Source organism: Chiloscyllium plagiosum, chromosome 45, assembly GCF_004010195.1.
Source record: "Chiloscyllium plagiosum isolate BGI_BamShark_2017 chromosome 45, ASM401019v2, whole genome shotgun sequence".
NCBI lineage: Eukaryota > Metazoa > Chordata > Chondrichthyes > Orectolobiformes > Hemiscylliidae > Chiloscyllium > Chiloscyllium plagiosum.
In genome coordinates this window covers 10418720-10444944 of record NC_057754.1, presented here as the reverse complement: position 1 = coordinate 10444944, position 26225 = coordinate 10418720, and the positions used below count along the sequence as shown (strand labels likewise).

The following is a 26225-nucleotide window of genomic DNA, read 5'->3' as shown; positions in this document are numbered from 1 at the left end:
CACCCAACTGCAGTCATCACTTTAATATTCTTTGTTTAATTACTATTTCTAAATTATTTCAAGCGTATAGGCCCAGTATTTTTACTAACATTTACTAATTTAAAAGGCAAAAGGACTAACATCTCTTAATTACGCAAGCAGACTAGACAGCCATTGTTAATCCCATCAGAATTAGCAGCCAGCATTTAGTAAGTTTTAACCCATCTCCTGTCTCCCAGGATAGAAGTCCTTCAAACCTTTGTGTACTATAGATAAAAAAATGTAACACCAAAGTAATGGAATTTTCATATGTGTTATACTGTGTATAAAGGGGCTCTTGTAAGAACTGTATTTTGGGATTCCAATACCAGCTTGAACTTGTGCTGTAATTGCTGAATAAAGAGGAGAAAGTGAGGACTGCAGATGCTGGAGATCAGAGCTGAAAATGTGTTGCTGGAAAAGCGCAGCAGGTCAGGCAGCATCCAAGGAGCAGAAGAATCGACGTTTCGGGCATGAGCCCTTCTTCAGGCTACTTTCACCACTCACTGACCTCAGTCGTTATTTGAACACCACCCCACATGCCCTTGAAGATACCACAATCTTCTGTGTGAATACCAATAATACCCTGACAAATACAAATCTGGTACAAGCACTGTGTCTTTGTACTTTGACTGGCTTCAACTAATGATAGTGCATGCGATATTTCAGTACAACACTTAAATGGAATTAATGGTGCACCAAGCAAACGTTGAACTTTTATGGCTCAGCAAACCATTAAGGTTTATTTCTTCGACTATCCTCAAGGGCCAGGTCATAGACGACAAAGAGATTTTCGATTTAATTACGCTGTCAATATCAAAGGAAGGAAGTGCAAAGTATGCATTTGACTAGTTTACAACTTGGAAGTCCAAACCTATAACAGTGAATGGTTACAGCAGGTTCATCAAGCAGTAAGGAGTAAGAACAATGGATCTGTACCTGAGAAACATTAGATCTTCTACACTCCACATCCTGGGTCGGTCAGTTGGAGCTGGCTTCTCTACTCAGGGGACTCCAATCCCAGCCTGTGCTGTGTGCGCACTATTACACCTTCACATAGATGATCCATATGGCCAACAACACTGTGATGCCACAAGAGATAAACTGCCAATGTGCCAAATTAAATGTGGAGGGAAAGCTCAGAAGGATCGAGAATATATGAGATGCCAGGAGGCACCCAAAGGAATACCCATCACTATACATCCAATTGTTGACTGGTGTATAGAGTCAACAAATGGAAGCAGACCCAAGATAGGATGGTCTTACCCGAGCCACTACCATTACATAATTACAGACCAAGATGTGCATAAAGAAGCAGCCAGAGATGAAACTGCCTTTGATGGAGATTGCCACGAATGTCGGTAGCATGGACAGAACACACTGCTACACATGTTCCAATATACAGTCATAAAAAATGCAGCCTGAATTGTGTGGAATGACCACATGGGTGTGTAACCATACAGCTTACTCCTGGTTGCCCGTTGACTTTAATGCCTTGGTGCATTACGTCCCTGCCTTTTGACTCCCAGGAATGGCCCCCACTCCATCATCTGAATGGACAGGGTACCACTACACAAAGTGGAGCAAACGTAGTCTGCAATGTGAATACTCTGGATAGCAGGACTTCTTTGCTTCTATGTGACCAAATTGTGGTACAGTATCAGCTCTTTATGAACTAAATGAGTTGGCACATGCATTCGCCAAGATGGAAAATAAAACTGCGATTGCAATGGGATTAGCGAACCAGAAAACATCAGAGATAAGGACACTGGACTTAGAAAATCAGATGGTGTTGGACTATGTGCTACCAGCTCAAGGAGGCGCCTGTGCTGTTATTGGACCTGATTGTTGTTTATGGACTGACGATTCTGAAAAACAAATTGACAACATCACTCAGTAGATTGAGCAAGATGGAAAAGATTGGTAAAAGGGTTGAAATTGTAATCTCATTAGGCCTAGCTGCAGTGACCATTTTTCCAGCTTACCTGATCGCTTGTTTTGTTCTTTTTCACAATGTGGTGTCAGTAGATGTGTAAATTTGTAACTACATCTTGTTTGTTCAGTTCTCTGTAAATCTTGTTACTATATTGTGACTATGTGTCACGAGCCCATTGCCTGATCCAACTGCCAAACAGAACGATTTGCATCTAACCAGACATGTCTCAAAACTGTGTGTATTCTAATCGTTTGGTCTTCTCAGACTGACCCTTAGGGTATCAATACCTTACTACCAGTAGGAAAACCAGCCCTTGTACAAATAAAAATTACTGTTTGATTTACAAGAATGTTTGTATTTGTGTATGTGTGGTCCTCAAAAGAACACAGGTGGGGATGCAAGATGGTGGCGATCTGAATAGGTCAGCCTTGCTGAGCTCTGCACCCCAACCCAAGATAATATTTTTTCAGCCCCCATCTTAAGTTTTTTTTTGGAAAAACGTATTGTTAAAAGGTAAGACAACCGTTTAAATCCTTTTCGAGCATGCAAGAATGACTGAGGGGAAAGCAAAAGGCCAAGTCTCAACACACAGGACTCTTGAAAACAGCGGGCAGGCCTGAGACTGCAACTGGGGAAGCAGCTCCAGCTCCCTCTGCAGCTGTGAAAGAAACGCCTGCGCAGCAGAACTTCGTGGAGGAACTCGGAGTGATCCGACAGCTGATCCAGGAGATGAGGGAAGAGACTCGGAATCAACTGGAGCCCACCTCCGCTATGTTGCAAAAGCAGGAGAAGGAGTTGGAATGGCTTGGGAAGGGCGACAGCGGCGTCAGAGACCGAGGTTGCGTCTTCGGCGGGGCGAATCCACGCCCTTGAAGAACAGGCTCGGGCCCTGTCTGAGCAAGTCGATGACTTGGAAAACGGAGGCAGGGGAATCAATATCCGGGTCGTTGGCCTACCAGATGGAGTAGAAGGTGGGCAGCCAGGAAGTTTTTGAAATAAAATCATGAGTGTGGTACAGGAAAAGCACAGCAGGTCAGACAGAATCCGAGGAGCAGGAGAATCGATGTTTCGAGTATAAGCCCTTCATCAGGAATGAGGCTTGTGGGTCAGGGGGCTGACACTTGGGTGAAGGTAGCTGAGAATGCAAAAGGTAGATGAAGGTCAGGGAGGTGATAAGTTGGAGAGAAGAGTGGAGCAGATAGATGGGATTGTTGATGGACAGGTCAAGAGGGTGCTGCCGAGTTGGAGGCTTGGGACTGGGATGGGGGGGGAATGAGGAAACTGGTGAAATGCATATTAATACCATGTGGTTGCAGTGTGCCAAGGTGGAAGATGAGGCCTTGGGGTAAAGGATACTTCCACATTCAACAAAAATTTACTTCCACCAATGTCATCTACCGTATCCATTGCACCTGATGTGGTCTCCTCTACATTGGGGAGACAGGACGCCAACTTGTGGATCGTTTCAGAGAATATAACTGGAACACGGGAACCAACATGGCTGAATACTTCAAACCCCCCCCACCCCACAGGATATGCAGGTCCTGGGCCTCCTCTGTCGCCAAGCCCTAACTACCCGATGCCTGGAAGAAGAGCAACTGACTTTCCGCCTTGGGACCCTGCAACCACGAGATTAATGTGGATTTCACCAGTTTCCTCACTTCCCCATCCCCCATCTTATCCCAGTCCCAAACCTACAACTCGTCACCGCCCTCTTGACCTGTCGTCCTTCCCATCTATCCGCTCCACCTTCCTATTTGACCTATCACCTTCTCCCCACCCTTCATCCACCTATTGCATTCTCAGCTACCTCCACCCAAGCCCCACCCCCACCTTCCCATTTATCTCTCAGCCCCTGGCCCAGAAGCCTCATTGCTGATGAAGGGCTTACACCCGAAATGTCGATTCTCCTGCTCAACTCTGATCTCCAGCATCTGCAGTCCTCACTTTCTCCCTGAAATAAAATCACACCACGTACAGGTGAGAGAAACTATATGGGTGTTCTGTCGATTGGATTAGAATTTATCTGATCATCCAGCCAGGAGAGAAAAAGTTACCGACATTATGGAGATAACTGATAATATCAGGACAATGACAGGGATACACTTGAGTGACTCACCTGAGCTGGCACAGCCACACTGGGGAAAGACCCTGCTCCATGTGCAGGAAGAGTTCAGTCAGACATCCAGCTGCTGAGACACCTGTAAATTTTACTGGTGGTTTCTGATGATTTTGCTTCTTTTTATCACATCTAGCTTTATATCATCTCTCCTTTTACAACAGTAAAACCTCCCAAAGGAAGAGGGCGGGGGAACTACCCGACACGCCCACTAAATCACGTCACCATTCAAACCCGCGCCTGCGCACACCGCCTCCGGTTGAACCAAAATGGCGGCCGTTAACCGGCACCTGCTTCACGAAAGAAGCCTGAGGCTCTTCTGCGGCTTAAATCGCGGACCCAGAAAACCTACGTTTGGGGCTTAAGACCTAAACTGGGCAATCATGAAACTTTCTTACTGGAATATTGCGCTGAGCGCTTCAGTCACCACTCGCCGTGACAAATATGGCATTGAGGCCATCACTCGCCCAAAACCGCTCGTGAACCTAATTAAATGTGCGCATGTCCGTCTGATTGAGAACTTGTTACAGCCAATAGCAAGCAAGGGGCGTGATTAAAAGCCGGATCTATTGATCCTCCAGCCAATCAGAAAATTGAAGACGGCTCTGTGGTTGAGGGGTGGGGTTAGATGTTGACTCGCTGGAGACAGAACTTTGTAGGTTTAGGTTTTTTTTGATGGACAATTTGATATTTTATTCGTTTTTTTGCTCTATGAGATTAAGCTCCCTCAATTGATGGGGGAATAGGAAGAAGAATAAATCAATTTCAAAGTGTGAAATTGAATAGCCCATTGAGTCATTCAACCGTTGTGCACCAGAAAGGTCTTAGATTAGATTAGATTATTTAAGATTAGATTACTTAAGATTAGATTAGATTACTTTACAGTGTGGAAACAGGCCCTTCGGCCCAACAAGTCCACACCGCCCCGCCGAAGCGCAACCCACCCATACCCCTACATTTACCCCTTACCTAACACTACGGACAATTTAACATGGCCAATTCACCTGACCTGCACATCTTTGGACTGTGGGAGGAAACTGGAGCACCCGGAGGAAACCCACGCAGACACGGGGAGAATGTGCAAACTCCACACAGTCAGTCGCCTGAGGCGGGAATTGAACCCGGGTCTCTGGCGCTGCGAGGCAGCAGTGCTAACCACTGTGCCACCGTGCCGCCCACTAAGTTTTGATGATGTGTACCTACCAGTTTATTCTAGTGAATAAACTGAGTTATTAATCACACAACACCAGGTTATAGTCCAACAGGTTTAATTGGAAGCACACTAGCTTTCGGAGTGTCGCTCCTTCATCAGGTGATAGCGGAGGGCTCAATCTTAACACAGAATTTATAGCAAAAATTTAGTGTGATATAACCTCAGTTATTAGCATCTTTCACTGGTGCTGGAAACTGCCAGAGCTGATCAAGCCCTTGCTGGTAGGTGCACATCATCAAAACTCAAACTTATTTGACTAAACCAAAGGAAATAATTCCCATTCTGAATGAATTGTGCATTAAACCAGAACCGATAAGATTTTCCCCCACCCCATGAGTTGAAGGCATTTTATAAGGTTTAGGTGTCATTATGATGTGCACTCAGGTATTGCCCATTAAAAAAAAAGTAGAGAAGTAGACAATATCACCCCAAACAGCAGCAACTTAGGTACAAAATCTTAGTTCCAGAAGTTGAAAAATAAAGAGGAGCAAATTACTGCAGATGCTGGAATCCGTACAGAAAATAAAACAGATGCTGGAGATCACAGCCGGTCAGACAGCATTGATGATCGTAGAAGAATCATAGAATTCCTATAGTATGGGAACAGGCTGATCCTCCGAAGAGTAACCCACCCAGACCCATTCCCCTATCTTATTTTCACCCCTGACTAATGCACCCAACCTACACATTACTGAACATGATGGGCAATTTAGCAAGGCCTTAATTTAAGAAAGCACTTAACCTGCACATCTTTGGATTATTGGAGGAAACCCACACAGACACAGGGAGAATGTGCAAACTCCACAGACAATCGCCAGAGGCTGGAATCAAACCCGGGTCCCGAGCACTGACACTGCAGTGCTAACCACTGAGCCCGTGATGCTGATACCAATGATATGGAGGTGCCAGTATTGGACTAGAATGGACAGAGTTAAAAATCACACAACATCAGGTTATAGTCCAACAAGTTTATTTGGACATACAAGCTTTCGGAGCACTGCTCCTTCGTCACGTAGCTAGTGGAGCAGGATTATAGGACACAATTTATAGCAAAAGGACATAAAACTGATGTGATATATTGAACAAACCTAGATTGCAGTTAAGTCTTTCACCTTTTAGAATCGGTTGCAGGTTTCGATTCATTAATATGCAAATCCAGAACTTCTTTTAAGTCACATTCCAGAGATACCTTAAGGTTTTATTTTTAAAAAGAAAAAAAGTGACATCTCAGCTCAGACAATGCATTAAAGGTGTGAGGTTAGAGTCTGTCTGTATTCCAACCTTGAGTCAGACTGCTTCCACTTCCAACGTAGGAATTTGTAAAACATCACATGGATTAATTGCCTACAGCTTTGTGCTTTTTGAACAAAATAGAATGTCTCTGCAACTACTGATGCAGATATCAAAGTCATGAAAATTCATGCAGACTCAACACATTAGCTTGCTGTCTCTCCATGGATGCTGGCTGACCCGCTGTGTTCTGTAGCATTTGTTGTTTTCAATTTGTTGTTGAAAAATAAAGGAGTTAAAATGTTCAGCACTACATTGTTATTTTTACCTTTTAAACTCAGAAAAACTTAAAAAGTCAAATACTACAGGTTTTTCTTAAGCCATGGGCGTGCAGACACTCCAAGCTCAGCTTTCCCCAAGAGCACTGGCCTGAGGAATGCTTTCCCCACACTGGGCAAGATTCGCCTGTTGTCTGCCAACTGTCCTCAGCGCTGACTGCTGCCGCCAACCTTCATGGGGCATACCAGGCTTCATCGTTGCTATCATCCTTCGCTGCTACTACCGCTCTCACTGGGTCCCATTGGCAACCATGCTCCATTGCTGCATCAGCCATTCCACTGCAGAGTCCAGCTCGAGCACTACTACAGACATTGATGAAGCCTCGATGCCATTAACTGGATTCAGCACCTCATAGCCAACCGTCAAAAGCCCCCAGCCACTGCCATCACTGTCTCCACGACTGAGATTCAAAAATCAAAGAACCAAAAGAAAGAAATGCGGACGGACTCTGATGAGGAGCAATACTCCACTGCCAAATTGGATGGAGGATTTCACTCTGGCCTGATGGTTGGACTGCTTTCTGTCCACTCTTTGTACAGCATTTTCAATGGGATGCATTTCCAGATCGTCAATTCCAACCAAATAATACAGCAACATCAAACAGAGTCACTCCATTCACCAGCACCTCACTATCATTCAGCCTTTCACCATACAAAGTAAAAGGTTTGTTTATTGTTTCTGTGGGGAGAGATTTCCAAGATCGGTGTCACTGGAAAAGCTCCAAGAAATTCAAAAACTTGTGCAGAGCAATCCCGGAAGATGTATCTGCCGAATCCCTCCAATACCAGCACAGAGTCATAGAGACGTACAGCACGGAACCAGACCCCTTGGTCCAATTCATTCATGTGAACCAGATATCCTAACCTAATCTAGTCCCATTTGCCAGCATTTGGCCCATAGCCCTCTAAACACTTTCTATTCATATACTCATCCAGATGCCTTTTAAATGTTGGAGTTTACCAGCCCCCACCACTTCTCCTAGCAGCTCATTCATACACGCACCACCCTCTACTCCTTAGGTCCCTTTTACATCTTTCCCCTCTCACCCTAAACCTATGCTCTCTAGTTCTGGACTCTCCCACCCCAGGAAAAAGACCTTGTCTATTTACCCTATTCATCCCAGTTTTCCTTAAAATACTGGGCTGGAAACTACTGACAATATTCCAAATGAGGTCGGACCAGAGCCTTTCATAACCTCAGCAGTGTATCTCTGCTCTTGTTTTCTAGCTCTCTTGAAATGAATGCCTACATTGCATTTGCCTTCCTAGCCACGAGGTGACCCTGCATGAAAATCTTAACAGAATCCTGAACTAGAACTCCCAAGACCCTTTGCACTTCAGATTTCTGAAGATTTTTCCAATCAGAAAATAGCCTATGCCTCTACTCTTCTGACCAATGTATAACCTTACACTTTCCCATGATGTATTCCACCTGCCATTTCTTTAACTACTCTTCAAGTCATTCTGAAGCCTTTCTACTTCCTCTTTCCAACCTGTCCCTCCACCGATCATTGTGCCATCTGCAAATTTAGCAACAATGTCCTCAATTTTTGTTCAGATCATTAATGTATAACGTGAATAGTTGTTGTACCAACACTGACCCCTGTTGACTCCACTCATCATCCAGCTATCATTCTGAAAATGACCCCTTTATCCCAACTCTCTGCATTCTAAGAGTCAGCCAATCGTCAATCCTTGACAGTGCCTTGCTACTAACTCTTATTTAGCAGCTTCCCGTATGACCCCCTGTCCATTGGCTTCTGGAAATCAAAACAGAATGCATTTACTGGCTCTCGTTTATCTAACTTCCTCGTTATACCCTCAAAGAATTCTAACTGATTTGTCAGGCATGATTACCCCTGGACAAAGCCATGCTGATTCTTCCAAGTACATTATGATCACATCCTTACAATGACCTGCCAAATGGCATTTATAACAAAGCTGATTTATTTGACTTTTATCAAGAATATTAAAACTTTGCTTTCAGTCCTGAACTGGATGAACTGCTAGGTCCAATTGCTGTTGAGATGTGTATACTCTGTGCTGTTTCAGCAGGGTTGATGAGTCAGTGAATTCCTTCCCCCACATGGAGCAGGTGAATGGTATATCCCCCAATGTGATCTCTCTGCTGTTCAGCAGGGTCGATGAGTGAGCTAACTGTTTTTCTCACACTGAGCAGGTACATTTTTTCTCCCTGGTGTGAACTCACTGGTGTACTGAGAGTTGAGATGATCACCTGAACCCAGTCCCACAATGAAAGCACCTGAAAGGTCTCTCATCATGTGAACATGTTGATGGGACATCAATTCCACAGAACTTCGGTAGCACTTCCCACACACTACACATTTGAAAGGTCTGTCCTCAATATGAACACGTTGATGATAAAACAGTCCCCAGGAACTTGCAAAGTGATTCCCACAGTCTGAGCATTTAAAAGGTCTCTCCTCGGTGTGAACACGTTGATGGGACATCAGTTCCACAGAATTCCTAAAGCACTTTCCACAGTCAGAGCATTTGAACGGTCTCTCCTCAGTGTGAACACGCTGATGACAAGTCAGTCCCCAGGAGCTCGTGTAGCACTTCCCACAGTCTGGGCATGTAAACGATCTCTCCGCAGTGTGAACTTGCTGGTGTCTCAGCAGGTTGGATGAACGAGTGAATCCCCTCCCACACTCTGAGCAACTGAACGGTTTCTTCCCAGTGTGAACCTGCTGGTGCTCCATGAGGTCAGATGATCGCCTGAACCCAGTCCCACAGAGAGAGCACCTAAACGCTTTCTCCTCAGAGTGAACACGTTGGTGGGACATCAGATCTCTGGAGGTTTTGTAGCATTTCCCACAGGCTGGGCATTTAAAAGGTCTCTCATTAATGTGAGCAAGTTGGTGGGACATTAGGTCCCTGGGAGTTTTATAACACATCCCACAGTTTGGGCACTTAAAAGGTCTCTCCTCCGTGTGAGCACGTTGATGGGCCATCAGGTCCCCAGACGTTTTATAGTATTTTCCACAGTCTGAGCATTTAAAAGGTCTCTCATTAGTGTGAGCATGTTGATGGGACGTCAAGTCCCCAGAGGTTTTATAACATTTTCCACAGTCTGCACATTTAAATGGTCTCTCACTAATGTGAGCATGTTGATGGGACGTCAAGTCCCTGGATGTTTTAAAGCATTTTCCACAGTCTGGGCACTGAAATGGTCTGTCTGCAGTATGAATGCGTTGATGGCATAGCAGTCCCCCTGAGTTTTTACAGCACTTCCCGCAATCCAGGCATTGAAATGGTCTCTCCTCAGTGTGAACGAGCTGGTGTTGCAGCAGGTTAGATGATTGAGTGAATCCCTTCCCACACACTGTGCAGGTGAATGGCCTGTTACTAGTGTGACTGCGCCGATGAGTTTCAAGCTCAGAAGGGGAAATGCATTCCTCCCCACAATCCCCACATTTCCAGAGTTTCTCCCCAGTGTGACTGCATTTGTGGTTTGTGAGCTCTGATGATTGGCTGAAGCCTTGTCCACACACACAAGTGTGCGGTTTATCTCCAGTGTGAATGAAGTTTTTTCCTTCAATGTTTAAAATGTGATCACGTTCCATTTGTGATAAAATAGGCGACTCCATCAGATCATAGTGTGATGGCTGGTTTGCAGATCCTCTCCTTCTAATAGCCTGTGAAATTAATATCAAACAACAAGAGTGAAAGACTCTGATGTCTATATGAAGGTAGGGACTGAAGGAGAGAGATTTTAGACACCTACAACTTGACCACAACTTCGTCAGAATCTTCCGAATGCTCAGCCTCCATCACTGAGGAGGAGCAGGATAACAGGTGAATGTGAACACCATCACCTCCCAGTTCCTTTCAGGTCACACACTGTCCTGACTTGTCTCACATCCAGTACTGGTGGAATAGAAATTTCTTCCAATTAAATCATGGCAAAACCAAGACCTTTGTCATCATTCCCCAACACAAACTCCACTACTTTGCCACTGACTCCATCCTACTCCCTGGCAACTATGAGTCTGAAAAAAAATGTCATAACCATGTTTTGAAATATTTCATCCCAAGGTGATTTTTCAGGATTGCCCACTTCCAGCTGAGTAACACAACCTGAGTCATTCTAGTCTCTGCTCACCTGCTGCTGAAACTCTCAACCATTCCTTTGTTACCTCTGACCTTAACTGTCCTTATACACTCCCCACCGCCCCCTCACATTCCCCTCGCTGCACTTGTCTAACTTCCTGTGCCTCCATTGATGACTGTACATGGGCTCGGTTTAATGTTTTATTGTTCCTTCCATTGCATATATCTGCATGAGGTTTTTACCACTGCCCATTCTCCCAACCATGTGCTGCTGTCCTAACAGCTTTATCTTCCCAAATGACCTCCCACAATGCTATACAGCAATGAATTGTAGGTTATTCACCCAATGATGTAATCTTGAGGTCATCAAAAACTCTGCTCCCCACATGAGTATTCACACAAAGCCTGGTTCACCCACTACCCTGTGCCCACACAGCTAAATTTTAAATTTTATGTCCTTCTATTCAAGTCTCCTGATACACAGAAAGAAAGGCCTCCAGCCCTCCCAAGGGCAATTACGACTGGCCAATAAGAGGCTAACCCAGCCAGTAATGCCATGTTCCAAGAGTGAATTTTTAAAGATGCCCTTCAAGATATTTGCATTACCCGTGTGACCATGTTGCTCCTTTAACAAGGTTATTCTGTCCTTGGTTTTTCTCAAGAGGGGTCATTAAGGCAAAGGTTCCAATATGTCTGGAAATACCTACTTGAAAGGCTTTAAGTTTTTTCTAAAACACTTATACAATGGAAGTTCTCCTAGTTCAGAGTTTTTCTGGTTTGGTTTGGCTTGAGAAAGCAGTCTGTTTGAAGCTGCTGGTCAGGTTTTAGCTGGGGACCCAAGGAAACAGCTCCATGCCGATCATATCTCTCTCTCCCTCTCTCTGACATCTCTCCTGTAAGAACCCATGTTTGATTTTACATTTTCTTTGTCACGGGGCTGCTTATAGGGATGTTGCAGGTACTTGGAACAGCATTGCTGAGCTGCGATAGAGTCGATTAGGTTTTCAGATATGTTATTTTAAATTCGGTTTTCTTTTGTATGTATGTAAATTCTGTTTTGTTTAAAACCGAGTGGTTTGACCAGCTGTGTCACTCCTGAAATATTCACCTTATATCTGCTTAAAAAAATTAGAAAAGTTAAATTCTGGATACCTTCAAATAATGTTTTAAGGGGGTCTGGCCTGGTTCATAACAGATTGGGAGCCAATTGCGGCATTTATTCTATAGTTTCGATTTTGGATTAGGGTTGTTGGATTGAAAGGCAGCAAGTGGTAGGTGTCTGTATTTTGTTCTGGGTGTTAAATTCATTGGTTTAAACAGTGCTTGGGGTAATTGTTCTATCAGTCACTAAGAGTGTTGGGGTGGTGGAAGAAGTGACTTTGGGGGCTTTACAAAACATTAACAAGGAAAAGCTGTTGGAATTTGCAAACAAGCGGGAGCTGAAATTGCCTGTGCAGCCGGAAAAAGATGTGGTTATTGCAGCATTAGCTCAGCATTTAAACTGCTGGAAACGCTATCAGAATCTTTGAAGATGCCTAAAATTCAATTGAGAATTAAGCAGCTTGAGTTCGAGACAAAAGAAAATGGAAGTGAAAAAGAAATTGAACTGTTTGAATTACAATTAAAAGCAGAGAAAATATGAAGAGAGAGAAGAAAGAGAAAAAAAAAGAGAGAAGGGGGAAAGGAAGAGTCTGAATTTCATACATTGGCACTTAGACAGGAAAATCAGCTTAAAAGGATGGAGATGAAGGCTGAAGGTAAGATTAGTGAGGAAGAGAATGAGGATGAGCAAACCCATGGGGATCTGTTTAAATATATCCAAGCATTGCCTAAATTTGAGGAGAAAGATGTAGAAGCCGTTTTCATCTCATTTGAGAAGGTGGCTAAACAAATGCAGCAGCCAGTGACAGTGGGTTTTGTTGATCTAAACAAAACCTGTAAGCAGAGCTAGTGAGGGATTCATATCACTGTCAGAGGAGGTATCTGGGATGTATGATGAGCTGAAGAAAGCCATTTTAAGTGCAGATGAGCTTGTACCATAAGCCAAGAGACGTTTCAGGAAGGAGGGACCCTGGTCAAACCTACATTGAGTTTGAAAGGATCAAACAAAGTAATTTTGAAAGGTGATTAAAGGCATTAAAAGTAAGCAAACCTAATGAGGCATGAGCTGCTTCCTCTATTCAATGGAGCATTGTTAAGTGCACTGTTTATCTGCTTATGACTGATGTCAAAAATATGGGTTGAGAGATATGACGGTGATAAACTGTCCTGCTTTTATGCTGTACGCAGAGGTCTGATGAGAGTTAGGGGCAAATGTAGGGTTGGGGAATGGGTGCAGGTGGGTTACTCCTCAGACAGTCAGTGTAGACTTGTTGGGCCGAAGGGCCTGTTTCCATACTGCAGGGAATCTATTCATCTTCCTTCTAATGAAAACAGTCTCAAGTCCCTCAGCCGTTCCTCATAAGACCTTCCCTGGTAAATACCAGGTAACATCCTGGTAAATCTCCTCTGCACCCTTTCCAATGCGTCCACATCCTTCCAATGACACGGCAACCAGAATTGTATGCAATATTCTAAGTGTGGCCGCAGCAGAGTTTTAGATTAGATTCCCTACAGTGTGGAAACAGGCCATTTGGCCCAACAAGTCCACACCGACACTCAAAGACTAACCCACCCAGACACATTTCCCCCTGATTAATGCACCTAACACTATGGGCATTTTAGCATGGCCAGTCCACCTGACCTGCACATCTTTGGATTCTGGGAAGAAACCGGAGCACCCGGAGGAAACCCGTGCAGACCCGGGGAGAATGTGCACACAGTCGGTAGAGGCTGGAATCTAACCCAGGTCCCTGGCGCTGACAGGCTGCAGTGCTAACCACTGAGCCACCGTGCCGCTCCCTTTTGTACAGCTGCAACATGACGTCATGACTCTGGAACTAAATCCCTCTACCAATAAAATTTAACATACTGCATGCCTTCTTAACAACCCTTTCCATCTGGGTGGCAACTTTCAGAGATCAATGCACATGAACTGTGAGGTCTCTCTGCTCATCCACACTACCAAGAAACTTATCATTAGCCCAGTACTCTGTATTTCTGTTACTCCTGTCACCTCATACTTTTCCATATTAGACTCCATTTGCCACTTCTCAGCCCAGCTCTGCAGCTTATTTACGTCCCTCTGTAACATCCTTTCACACTGTCCACAACTCCACCGACCTTAGTATCATCTGCAAATTTACTAATCCATCCTTCTGTGCCCGCAAACAGCAGTGGTTCCAAAACAGATCCTTGCGGTGCACCACTAGTAAGTGAACTCCAGAATTAACATTTCCCATCAACCACCACTCTGTCTTTCTACAACTAGCCAACTTCTGATCCAAAATGCTAAATCACTCTCAATCCCATACCTCCATATTTTCTACAATAGCCTGCCATGGAAAACCTTTTCAAACACTTTACTGAAATCCATATACATCACAACCGCTTTACCCTCATCCACCTGTTTAGTCACCTTCTCACAAAACTCTAAGGTTTGTGAGGTACGATTTACTCTTCACAAATTATTGCTTTGTAGATGTATATAAATCCTGTCTCTTACAGCTTTTTCCAATACTTTACCCACAACCAAAGTAAGGCGGTCTATAATTACCAGGGTTGTCTCTACACCCCGTCTTGAACGAGGGGACAACATTTGCTATCCTCCAGGCTTCTGGCCCTATTCTTGTAGACGATGAATAAAGATCAAAGCCAAACACTCCGCAATCTCCTCCCCAGCTTCCCAGAGAATCCTAGAATAAGTCCCATCCAGCTCAGGGGACTTGCCTATTTTCACACTCTCCAGAATTGCTAATACTTCCACCTGATGAACCTCAATACCATCCAATCTGTATCTCTATTCCATTCAACAACATTGTCTTTTTACAGTGTGAATACTGACGAAAAATATTCATTTAAGGCCTCTCCTATCTTCTCAGACTCCATGCTCAACTTCCAACTATCGTCCTTGACAGGCAAACCTTACTCTAATCATTCTTTTATTCCTGAGATACCTAAAGAAAGCTTTAGGGGGTTCCTTGATCCTACCTGCCAAAGACTTCTCATGTCCCCTCCTAATTGTTCTTAGCTCTTAGGTCCTTCCTGGCTAACATGTAACTCTCAAACTCCCTAACATCTCGTCTTCATATCTGTTCCTTGAAAAAGCTCTACATTTCAATTGTGCCCATCCTATGCATCCGACATCTTGTCTAATTGCATCAAAATTGCCTTTACCCCCAGCTATAACTCTTGCCCTGCGGTATATACCTATCCCTTTCCATCACTAAAGTAAACATAACCAAATTGTGGTCACTATCATCAAAGTGCTCACCTACCTCCAAATCTAACACCTGGCCAGGTTAATCACCTGATGAAGGACTTATGCCGAAATATCCATTCCCTTGCTCTTTGGATGCTGCCTGACCTACTGTGCTTTTTCAGCGCCACACTCTTGACTCTGATCTCCAGTATCTGCAGACCTCACTCCGGGTTCATTCCCAGTAGCAAATCCAACGTGGCTTTGCCCCTTGTTGGCCTGTCTACCTACTATGTCAGGAAACCCTCCTGAACACATTGGGAAAAAAAAGCTGACCCATCTAAAGTACTCAAACTATAATGTTTCCAGTCAATATTTGGAAAGTTAAAGTCCCCCATAACAAGTGCCCTGTTACTTTTGCTCCTATCCAGAATCATTTTTGCTATCCTTTCCTCTACAACACTGGAACTTTTCAGAGGCCTATAGAAAACTCCTAACAGGGTGGCCTCTCCTTTCCTGTACCTCAATGGACGAGTTCTCATCAAGCCTTCTTTCTGCCACCATAATAGTGTCCTTGACTAACAAAGCAACACTTTCCCTGTTCTTTTTGAAACACCTAATCCCAGAACCCGCAACAACCATTGCTGTCCCTGCTCTATCCAGGTCTCCAAAATGGCCACAACATTGAAGTCCCAGGTATCAATCCATGCTGCAAGTTCACTCAGCTATTCCTGGCGTTGAAGCAGACACACTTCAAAACAAGCTTGCTGCCTGCCAATACAGCCTTGCGACCTTGAAACCTTACTTATGACCTCAGTACTCTCAACTGCTTGTACACTGGAGCTACAATTCAGGTTACCATCCCCCTGCTGAATTAGTTTAAACCCTCCTGAAGCGCATTAGCAAATTTCCCCCCTAGGATATCTGTGCTCCTCTGGTTCAGGCTTAGACTATCCCGTTTGTAGAGATCCCACCTACCACAGAATGAGCCCCCAATTATCCAGGTATCGGAATCCCTCCTTCCTGCACCATCCCTGTAGCCAAGTGTTCAACTGCCCTCTCTCCCTATTCCTCGCCTCGCTAGCACGTGGCACGGGTAACAAATCAGAGATAACATCTGTTTGTTCTAGCTCTCAACTTCCACCCTTGCTCCTTGAACTTCTGCCTTACATCTCCATCCCTTTTGTTACCTATGTCGTTGGTGCCTATGTGGACCACGGCTTGGGCCTGCTCCCCCTCCCCCTTAAGTATTCCGAAAGCACGATCGGAGACATCATGGACCCTGGAACCTGGCAGGTAACACACCAACCACTAGTCTCTCGTTCCCACAGAATCTCCTATCTGTGTCCCTAATGCTCAAGTCCCCACTGACTAATGCTCTACTCCTATTTCCCCCTTTCCTTTCTGAGCAACAGGGACAGACTCTATGCCAGAGGCGTGTACGCCATGGCTTAACCCTGGTAAGTCGCACCCACCCTCCCCCCCAAACCGTATCCAAAACGCTATCCTTGTTATTGAGGGGAATGGCCACAGGGGATCCCTGCACTGTCTGTTCCATTTCCGTTCCGAGTGCAACCCATCTACCTTTTTCCGTTACCTGTGGTGTGACTACCTTCCTATAACTCCTCTCAAATACGCCCTCAGCCTCCCAAATGATCTGAAGTTCATCCAGCTCCAGTTCTTTTGCACAATATCACAACTAAAAGAATTGTAGAGGAGTTACTTAATTTTTTCACAAGATCTGGACTATCCAGAGAGATACAATCAGATCAAGGATCAAGGTTTACATCAATTATTCAAGGAAATTATGAACAGCTTGGAAATAAAACAATTCAAATATACTGCATATCACGCAGAATCACAGGGAGCACAAAGGTAGCATCAGACATTAAGGACTATGTTGAGGATTTATTGTCAAGACTATCCAGCTGATTGGGATAAAGGAATTACATTTGTACTTTTTGCCATCAGAGATGTACCAAATGAATCCACCAAATCCAGTCCATCTGAATTAGTTTTTGGGCTTGGAGTGAGGGGACTGCTACAATTGATTAATGAGAAATTGGTAAGTCATAACACAGAGACCAGATATGTGTCAAATTTTAGGGAACAGTTAAATAGAGCTGGGAGTTGGCTAGACAGCATTTAAAAATAGGAGAAAGTGAGGACTGCAGATGCTGGAGATCAGAGCCAAAAAGCACAGCCAGTCAGAGAGCATCTGAGGAGGAGTCAACGTTTCAAGCATAAACTCTTCATCATCGCAGCATCCGATGAAACAAGAAAGAGACAAGAAATCAAAGACTTGCAATTTTGCTATTGGAGATAAAGTGTTAGTGTTATTGCCAATGATAGGTAAATCTCTAAAAGCAAGGTTTAGTGGACCTTATCAAGTCAGAAGGAGATTGAGTGAGGTGAACTATTTGATAAGGACTCGAAACAGAAAGAAATCTCACTGTGTGTCATATGAACATGCTCAAAATTTGACAGGTAAGGAAATTGTGTTATTGCTTACAACATAGAACTGAAGAACCAAGTTCAGAGGATTCTGAATTGGATAGTCCTCAAACTAAATTGGCCAATGAGGAAGTTGTCAAAAACTGGGATAAATTATTAAGTTACCTTCCAGAAGAAAATCGAAATGACCAAAAGAGTTACTACAATCACATGTGGGAATAAGCTAGGAAGTACTAACCTAAGTATGCATGATGTAAATATAGGAAATGCTGTTCTGATTAAGTAACATCCTTTTAGGCTTAACCCTCTAAAAGTTGGCACAGGTTCAAAAGGTGATTGAACGCATGCTCCAAGATGACATAATCAAGTGAGTTGCAGTGACTGCAGTTCACCAATAATAGTGGTGCCAAAATCAGATGGCACCCAACGGTTGTGTATGGACTATTGCAAAGTAATGCTGTTACAACATCTGATTCATATACAATTCCATGTTTGGTAGACTGTATTGGACAAAGAGGGCAAGCAACATATATTTCTAAGTTGCATTTGCACAGAGGATACTGGCAGGTACTCTTGTCTGAAAGAGTGAAGCCAATTTCAGCTTTCATAATGCCAAATAGATTGAACCAATTTAAGATTCCTAAAGAAGGCTTATGCCCGAAACGTCGATTCTCCTGTTCCCTGGATGCTGCCTTACTGGCAGGTACTCTTGTCTGAAAGAGTGAAGCCAATTTCAGCTTTCATAATGCCAAATAGATTGAACCAATTTAAGATTCCTGAAGAAGGGCTTATGCCCGAAACGTCGATTCTCCTGTTCCCTGGATGCTGCCTGACCTGCTGCGCCTTTCCAGCAACACATTTCCAGCTCTGATCTCCAGCATCTGCAGACCTCACTTTCTCCTGAACCAATTTAAAGTCATGGCAAAAATGCGTCAGCCACATTTCAGAGACAAACTGGATTACCCAGCTGTGTTGTGTACATTGATGACCTGGTTATTTTTAGTCACACATGAAGGAGTATTTGCAACATTTATCACAATTGTTCAATCAACTTCAGGTGGGGGACAGGCTTGGTGGTAAACCTGGCTAAGAATGAATATGCCAAAGTCCAAGTCACCTTCTTGGGCCATGTTACTGGACATAGACAAATGGCCCCACGGAATGCAAAAATAAAAATATTTGGGAAGTTTTCCAGGCGATCGACAAAAATAGTAGAAATATGATTCCTGGGATTGAGTGGATTTTATCTGAAATTCGTAACAAATTTTAGCAATGTGGCTGCTCCACTCACTGACTTACTAAAGAAAGGCAAGATGTTTCAGTGGACAGCGGACAATTAGAAGGCATGTGACAGCCAGAAAGCTCTGTTAACCACTGCCCAAGTAGTAGCCACACTAATTACGCAAATCCATTCAAGGTGGCTATCGATGCGAGTGACATGGGTGTCGGTGCTGTGCTCTTACAGGATGATGATGAGAAGGTAGAAAGACCTTTTGGGTATTTCTCCAGGAAATTGAACATTCATCAGCAGAAATATTTGACAGTTGAGAAGGAGACTTTGAGCTTGGTGTTGGCATTACAACACTTCAATGTTTATGTCATCAGTAATGTATCTGAGACAATCATATACACTGATCATTAACTACTGAAATTTAAAGACAAAAATTCAGATGGAGGATGTTGCTACAGCCATTCAGTTTAAATACTGTGCATGTGGGAGGATGAGAAAATGCGATTGCCGACGCATTGCCAAGACTTGGATGAGAAACTGAGGCGTTCAGTGGCAGGAGTAAACAGACTGACACAGAATGTTTGCATGTTTATAATCAAAGTAACGTATATGTGTTGCAGGATTCTAACACTGTAAGATTAAGAGTTTTAAAATGAAGCCATCTTTAGATACTGGTGGTTCTTTTTTTAAAGGGGAAAAAGTGTGACAATGCTGCTCCTTTAACAAGGTTATTCTGTCCTTGTTTTCTTTTGAGAGGAGACATAAAGGCAGAGGTTCCAATGTGTCTGGAAATGTCTCCTTGAAAATGTTTTCAAGATTTTGTTTTAAACACTAGAGGGGAGTGGACAGTTCTCCCATTTCAGGGTTTTTCTGGTTAGGCTTAGTTTATGTTTAGTAAGCAGTCTGTTTGAAGCTGCTGGTCAAGTTTTAGCTAGAGACTGAAGGAAACAACTCCATGCTGATCATCTCTCTCTCTCTGACATCTCTCCTGTAAGAACCAGTGTTTGACTTTACATTTTTTGCCAAGCGGCTGTTTACAGGAATGTTGCAGGTATTTGGAACAGCATCACTGAATTGTGATAGAGTCCATTGGGTTTTCACATAAGTTATCTTACTCTAAATTCTGTTATCTATTGTTTGGGTGTAACTAATTTCTGTGTTGTTTAAAACCTAGTGGTTTGACCAGCTCCATCACTGCTGGAATATTCACCTTACGTCTGCTTAAACGAACTGAAAAAGTTAGGTTCTGGATACCTTCTTAAAATGTATAGAGGGAGTCAGGTCTGGTCCATAACACCTCTAATTCCAGACCCCCGTGAGCAATCTTAATTTCAACTGTGTTCTCAATCTTTAGGTGCCAAGGCCATATACGGTGAAATTTCTTCACTAAATCTCTTCCTTTCTTGACCTCAGTTTCACAGTTTCAAATACTCCTTGAAAACTATGTACTTGACCATCAAACATTTCGTAACGTCCCTAATATCTGTTGTGAGACTGGGGTCAAAAGTTGGTGTATAACACAATATTGATATAAATTGGTTGTCACCGACTTCGACACGTATCACAGGCCCTTCATCATCACTTGGCAAATAACTCCCTGTGTAACGGGAGCCAGTAATAGAAGACAATTGCCAGATGATCAGGCAATATTCAGCTGTAAAAACCTCTTTTAGAGTCAATGAAAGTTACAATAAAATACCTAAGACAGTTACATCCATTCTTGGAGACAGAGAAGTTAGACAATGGCAGAGTGTAGATCAGGGAGGGCAGAGATGAAACAAAGCAATGAATGGACATTGATTCAAATCCATAGTGAAGGCAGTCACAGCAGCCCCACAGGCATGTCAAGCTTTCACATATAACAGAGTACCACCAGAAGCCAAATCGTGCAGGTTACTGGCTAAAAATGTTGAAATAATTACATTGTTTTTAACTTTAAAATCAAATGCAGCTCAAAAAATATCAGCAACACTGGGTTCAAAGGAAACTCTCTCAGTTGAGGAAATTCCTGGGAATCAGGGTGACATTACTGAGCAACTGTCCTTGTGTGATAACATCACCCACATGAACACAGAGCATCTGGGTGTGTGCAAACAAGTGATCACCATGAAGACTATGAGAGCCCCTGGAGAGATTTAAAATAAGAATTATCAGAATAGTCCAAGAAATGAGTAATATTAATTGTATGGTCAAGTTCGAGAAACTGAAGTTGTTCTGCACAGAACAAAGGAGATTGAGATGAGATTGGATAAGGTGTCTCAGTTTGTGATAGGTTTAGAAAAATAGATAAAGTATAGATATTCCAATTAGCTGACAGTAAAATTATTAGAGACACAGCTTTAAGCTACTGGGCAAGGGTTACTGGGAGATGTAAGGAAGGAATTTTACATTACCTTTATTTCACTCAATACTTACATTCAAAGGCCAATAATATCCAATGCTGAATGAATAATGAATAAAGTGGCACACTCAGATCTTGGTATGTTATTTGGTTTGAACTTCCGATCTGCAACTCCAAACATGCTGTAAAGTTTACAAAAGTCATCTCAGTCAATGCAAGACAGAAATTCAAAAGAGACAAATATTTCTGTTATTTGGAGTTTGCTGTATGTAAATCCTCCCCTCCTCCTGCCCTGTAAAAGGTGTTTGAACTCCATCCGAGCAGTCCAGGAGAGATTATAGTTCAACAGGTTGATTTGAAATGACGAGCTTTTACATACATGCAAAAGCTTGTGATTTCAAGTAAACCTGTTGAACCCTAACCTGGTGTCGTGTGACTTCTGACCTTGTCCACCCCAGTCCAAGGAGATAGTGAGATCTGCAGGAGAAGTCAGAGCCCATTAAGTGTGGCGCTGAAAAAGCACAACAGGTCAGGACTGGTGAAGGATTATGCCCGAAACATCAACTCCGTTGCTCCTCAGATGCTGCCTGACCTGCTGTGGCTTCTTTTTTCCCCCCAGCGCCACACTTTGCAGAGCCCCTACCCCAGTCCAAGCCCAGCACCTCCGCATCACAGCGCACGAGAGACACTCTCTCCCTGGGCCCAGAATGGCCGCACATGCGCGCTGCTGCCCTTCGCTTCCTGCGAAAATGGCGGCCGTAACCCCGGCCTGCCGCTGTGAGGGAGGAAATCGCGGTTTGTCCCGTTTCGTCAAAAAGGGGGAACAGATGTGACCTGATATAGGGTTTTCCGCATGCACAAAGTGCTTACGAAACCTCTCCGTCTAATCGCCCGATCCATCGCTTCGTCCGCTCTGCCGTATTGTTACCTTTTGCGGAGCAGAAAAAAACAACGACCCCTCCTCAGGATCGCCACCAACGCGCATGCTCAAAGCTGTGTTGGGAGGGGGGTGGAGCGAGTCTGAGCATGCGCAGAGATAAGCATTTCATTCCTAGGGCACGTTTACCAGAGATTGCAGTTGTACCATTTTGCATTTTCAATGTATTTGTTATGTATACAAGCAGTCTTTCTATTTATCATTAACAAGCGCATTGACCTTTATAATGCATATAATAGAGAATAAAATGTTCCTTGTGTGTATCCCAGGGGATATAATATCACAAAGTCTGACACTAAGCCACACATTTAAATTTTGAAGTCGCCATTACCCATTCTGGACTGTTTTAGACAAACAACTGGCGGTGGTTTACGCTGAGTGCTGCCACACCATAGATAAGCAGAGAGGTTGAAAAAGAAAGTCATTTGTGGTAACCCGCCAAATTTAAACCCACACTATTGGCATTATGAGGAAAACCAGCAAGTGGCTCCAAGAAAGAGTTTCCCTTTCGGAACTGTCTTTAAGGAAGAGAATGTCGAGCTCATGTCCCAAAAAACAGCAATGTTTCCTGTCATTGGTTGAAGGAGCTGTTTTTATTCCATTGAAGCCCTCGAGACATTGAATAACTGTTTAGATGAGCACTTAAATGTCAGCAACCAAAGGCCAAGTGCTGGAAACTAGATTTAGAAGCGAGATGTTTGATGACTGACATTGATATAATGGCCAAAGGACCTGTCCCATTGCTGTTAAAAACTCCGTCACTCTCTATCATTTTGCAACTGAGAATAAGGTCAAAAGCAGTGTCAACAAGAAAACTTGCAAGCGTTACATGTGCCTTCCTTGATGCCCTAGTAATTGGGATTCAGCACTTACTGCTATTTGATTCCCAGTCAGGGTATAGAGATTTATTGTTCTTGTGCAAACTCTTAAAATGAACATGAATTCCTGACATTAAAACCACAAAGAGAGCCGAATAAGTGAAAATTTCACATCAGTGATGAAATAAATGGAAAGAAGCACTGAAATCCATTGCCTTTGCCTGCTCAGACACAGTACTGCAAAATAAAATTGCTCCTTATCAAAAGATGTGTTTTTGGAGATTTAATGGGTTGGCTGCAGAAAGCTTGGCTCCTTTTTGGGACAGTCTAGGACCAGAGTGCCTAATATCAGAACGAGTGTCACACATTTAAGAAAGAGATGTGGTAGAATTTATTCCCTCAGACATTTGTCAATCGGTGGAAATCTTTACAGCAGAGGGCTGTCAGTTCTGGGTCATTAAGTACATTCAAGGCTGAGATCGACAAAATTTTAATCAGTAAAGGTATCAAGGGTTATGGGAAAAGGCAAGAAGGTGTAGTTCAAGATTATCAGATCAGACATGAGCTCATTGATTGGCGGAGCAGTTTTGATGATCTCTTTCTGCACCTCAAATTTATGGTCTTAATATGAGGCTGCAAAAAAGACCTGAATAAAATTTGTCAAGTTAAAAATGTGTTAATCCCCTCGGGACAATGAACTGAGGTGAGATGTGCGAAGGGCAACCCACAAAGGAGACTCATTGTGGGTGATTGATGCAGAGTGATCTGTGTAGCAGGTCAAGCCAGTCTTCAGCATTCACATTGAGCCTGACTCCACTAGGCCTGCAGTCAACTCTCACAAACTACCTTTGCCCTTCATTTTTCCTGATGTTCTTGTTTTAAATTGTTTGCACAGTCAGGCAGCTGACAATGCTGATGTGAAACTGTAATACGTCATGAAGTGATTCTGACTGGTCCATGACATAATTCAGCAATCAGTATTTATTATAATAAATGTTCACCATTAACAGGCCATAGCAGTGAAAACACTGAATCCTTAACACTAGACTACCAAGAAGATCTCTGGAAAAGTACAGGAATTCAGGAAGAGTTTATGCCTGAAATGTCGATTCTCCTGCTCCTCAGATGCTGCCTGACCAGCACCACGGTCTTCAACTCTGATCTCCAACATTTGCAGTCTTCACTTTCTCCCAGGGAAGAACTCTGTTTATATCACTCTGGACACTATCTGATTCAGCACTGCATTTTCCCATCATTCTGCACATGATCCCTTTGGCTCTGTCTCAGTTTTATTACGTCGTGGTTTATCATACGCTGGCTTTTCAATCATCTATGACATTTCAGATTAGGGTTGCTGCCAGAAAAGGTAGGAGAGGGAGGCAGATAGTGCAGGAGTCCTCTGTGGCTATCTCCATCTCAAACAAGTATGCTGTAGAGGGCTAATGACTCTCAGGGAAATGTTGCATGAACAGCCAAGTTTCTGGTACCAAGACTGGCTCTAATGTAACGAGAGGACATCAGGTTCCAAGCAATCAATTGTGAAAGGGGACTGTCTAGTCAGAGGCACAGGCAGATGTTTCTGTGGCCAACAGTGAGAAATCAGAGTTGTGTGCTGCCTCCCTGATGCCAGGATCAAGCATATTTTGGACAGAGTGCAGAATATTCACAAAGTAGAGTGGGACCAGCAGGAGGTCAATCTACACATTGGAACTAACAACAAAGAAAGGAAAAAGGATGAGATTCTGAAGGGAGAATATAGAAAGTTAGGCAGGTATTTAAAAAGGAGGTCCTTGAGGCTAGTAATATCTGAATTCCTCCTGGAGGTATGAGCTATTAAGGGTAGGAAGAGGAGGATAGATCAGAGGAATGAGTGGCTGAGGAGTTGGTGCAGGGGAGAAGGGTTCACATTTTTGGATCATTGGAATCTCTTCTGGGGTAGAAGAGACCGGTATAGGAAGGATGGATTGCACCTGAATTGGAAGGGGACTAATATACTGGCAGGCAGATTTGCTAGATCTGATAAGGAGGATTTAAACTAGTAATCATGATTTGGAGATGCCGGTGTTGGACTGGGGTGTACAAAGTTAAAAATCACACAACACCAGGTTATAGTCCAACAGGTTTAATTGGAAGCACACTAGCTTTCGGAACGACGCTCCTTCATCAAGTGATCACCTGATGAAAGAGCGTCGCTCCGAAAGCTAGTGTGCTTCCAATTAAACCTGTTGGACTATAACCTGGTGTTGTGTGATTTTTAACTTTAAACTAGTAAGGTGGGGAGGAGTTGGACCCATGGAGATAGTGCGAAAAGAGATCAATCTGAGACTGGTACAGTTGGGAAAGGGGTCCAAGGTCAAAGAGTGTGGTGCTGGAAAAGCACAGCCGGTCAAGCAGCATCCAAGGAGCAGGAGAGTCGATGTTTTGAGTATAGGCTCTTCATCAGGAATGTAAAAGGAGAAAGTCAAACAGTCAGGGCAGGCAGGAACAAAGCAGAGAACAAGGTAAATTAAACTGCATTTATTTCAATACAAGAGGCCTAACAGGAAAGACATATGAACTCAGGGCATGGTTAGGAACATGGAACTGGGATATCATAGCAATTACAGAGACACAGCTCAGGGATGGACAGGACTGTCAGCTTAATGTTCCAGGATACAAATGCTATAGGAAGGATAGAAAGGGAGGCAAGAGAGGAGGGGGAATGGCGCTTTTGATAAGGGATAGCATTACAGCTGTATTTAGGGAGGATATTTCCGGAAATACATCCAGGGAAGTTATTTGGGTGGAACTGAGAAATAAGAAAGCGATGATCACCTTATTGGGATTGTATTATAGATGCCCTAATAATCAACAGGAAATTGAGAAACAAATTTGTAATAAGATCTGTTATTTTTAAGAATAATAGGGTGGTTGTGGTTGGGGATTTTAACTTCCCAAACATAGACTGGGAGTGCCACAGTGGCAAGAGTTTAGATGGAGAGGAATTTGTTAAGTGTGGACAAGAAAATTTTCTGATTCAGTATGTGGATGTACATAATCGAGAAGGTACAAAACTTGACCTACCTTTGGAAATAAGACAGGGAAAGTGACTGACGTGTCAGTGGGGGAGCACTTTGGGGCCAGTGCCCATAATTCTATTTGTTTTAAAATGGTGATGGAACAGGATAGACAGGATTGAAAAGTTAAATTTCTGAATTGGAGGAAGACCAATTTTGATGA

General features: G+C 43.4%; 1 protein-coding gene across 1 annotated transcript; it reads right to left on the bottom strand.

Annotated features, from left to right (window-relative positions):
* Positions 1-7898: 7898 nt before the first annotated feature.
* On the bottom strand, positions 7899-22273 carry LOC122543934 (gastrula zinc finger protein XlCGF26.1-like). Its single transcript, XM_043682881.1, has 3 exons — positions 22180-22273; positions 21326-21433; positions 7899-10513 (listed from the first exon to the last, which is right to left on the bottom strand). The coding sequence occupies exon 3, from the start codon at positions 10463-10465 to the stop codon at positions 9008-9010; it is 1458 nt and encodes a 485-aa protein (XP_043538816.1). The 5' UTR covers positions 10466-10513; positions 21326-21433; positions 22180-22273; the 3' UTR covers positions 7899-9007.
* Between the last annotated feature and the right edge of the window lie 3952 nt (positions 22274-26225).

Excerpts from the sequence above, each read along its gene's own strand:
- LOC122543934 (XM_043682881.1), bottom strand. The coding sequence starts at position 10,465 with ATGGAGTCGCCTATTTTATCACAAATGGAACGTGATCACATTTTAAAC.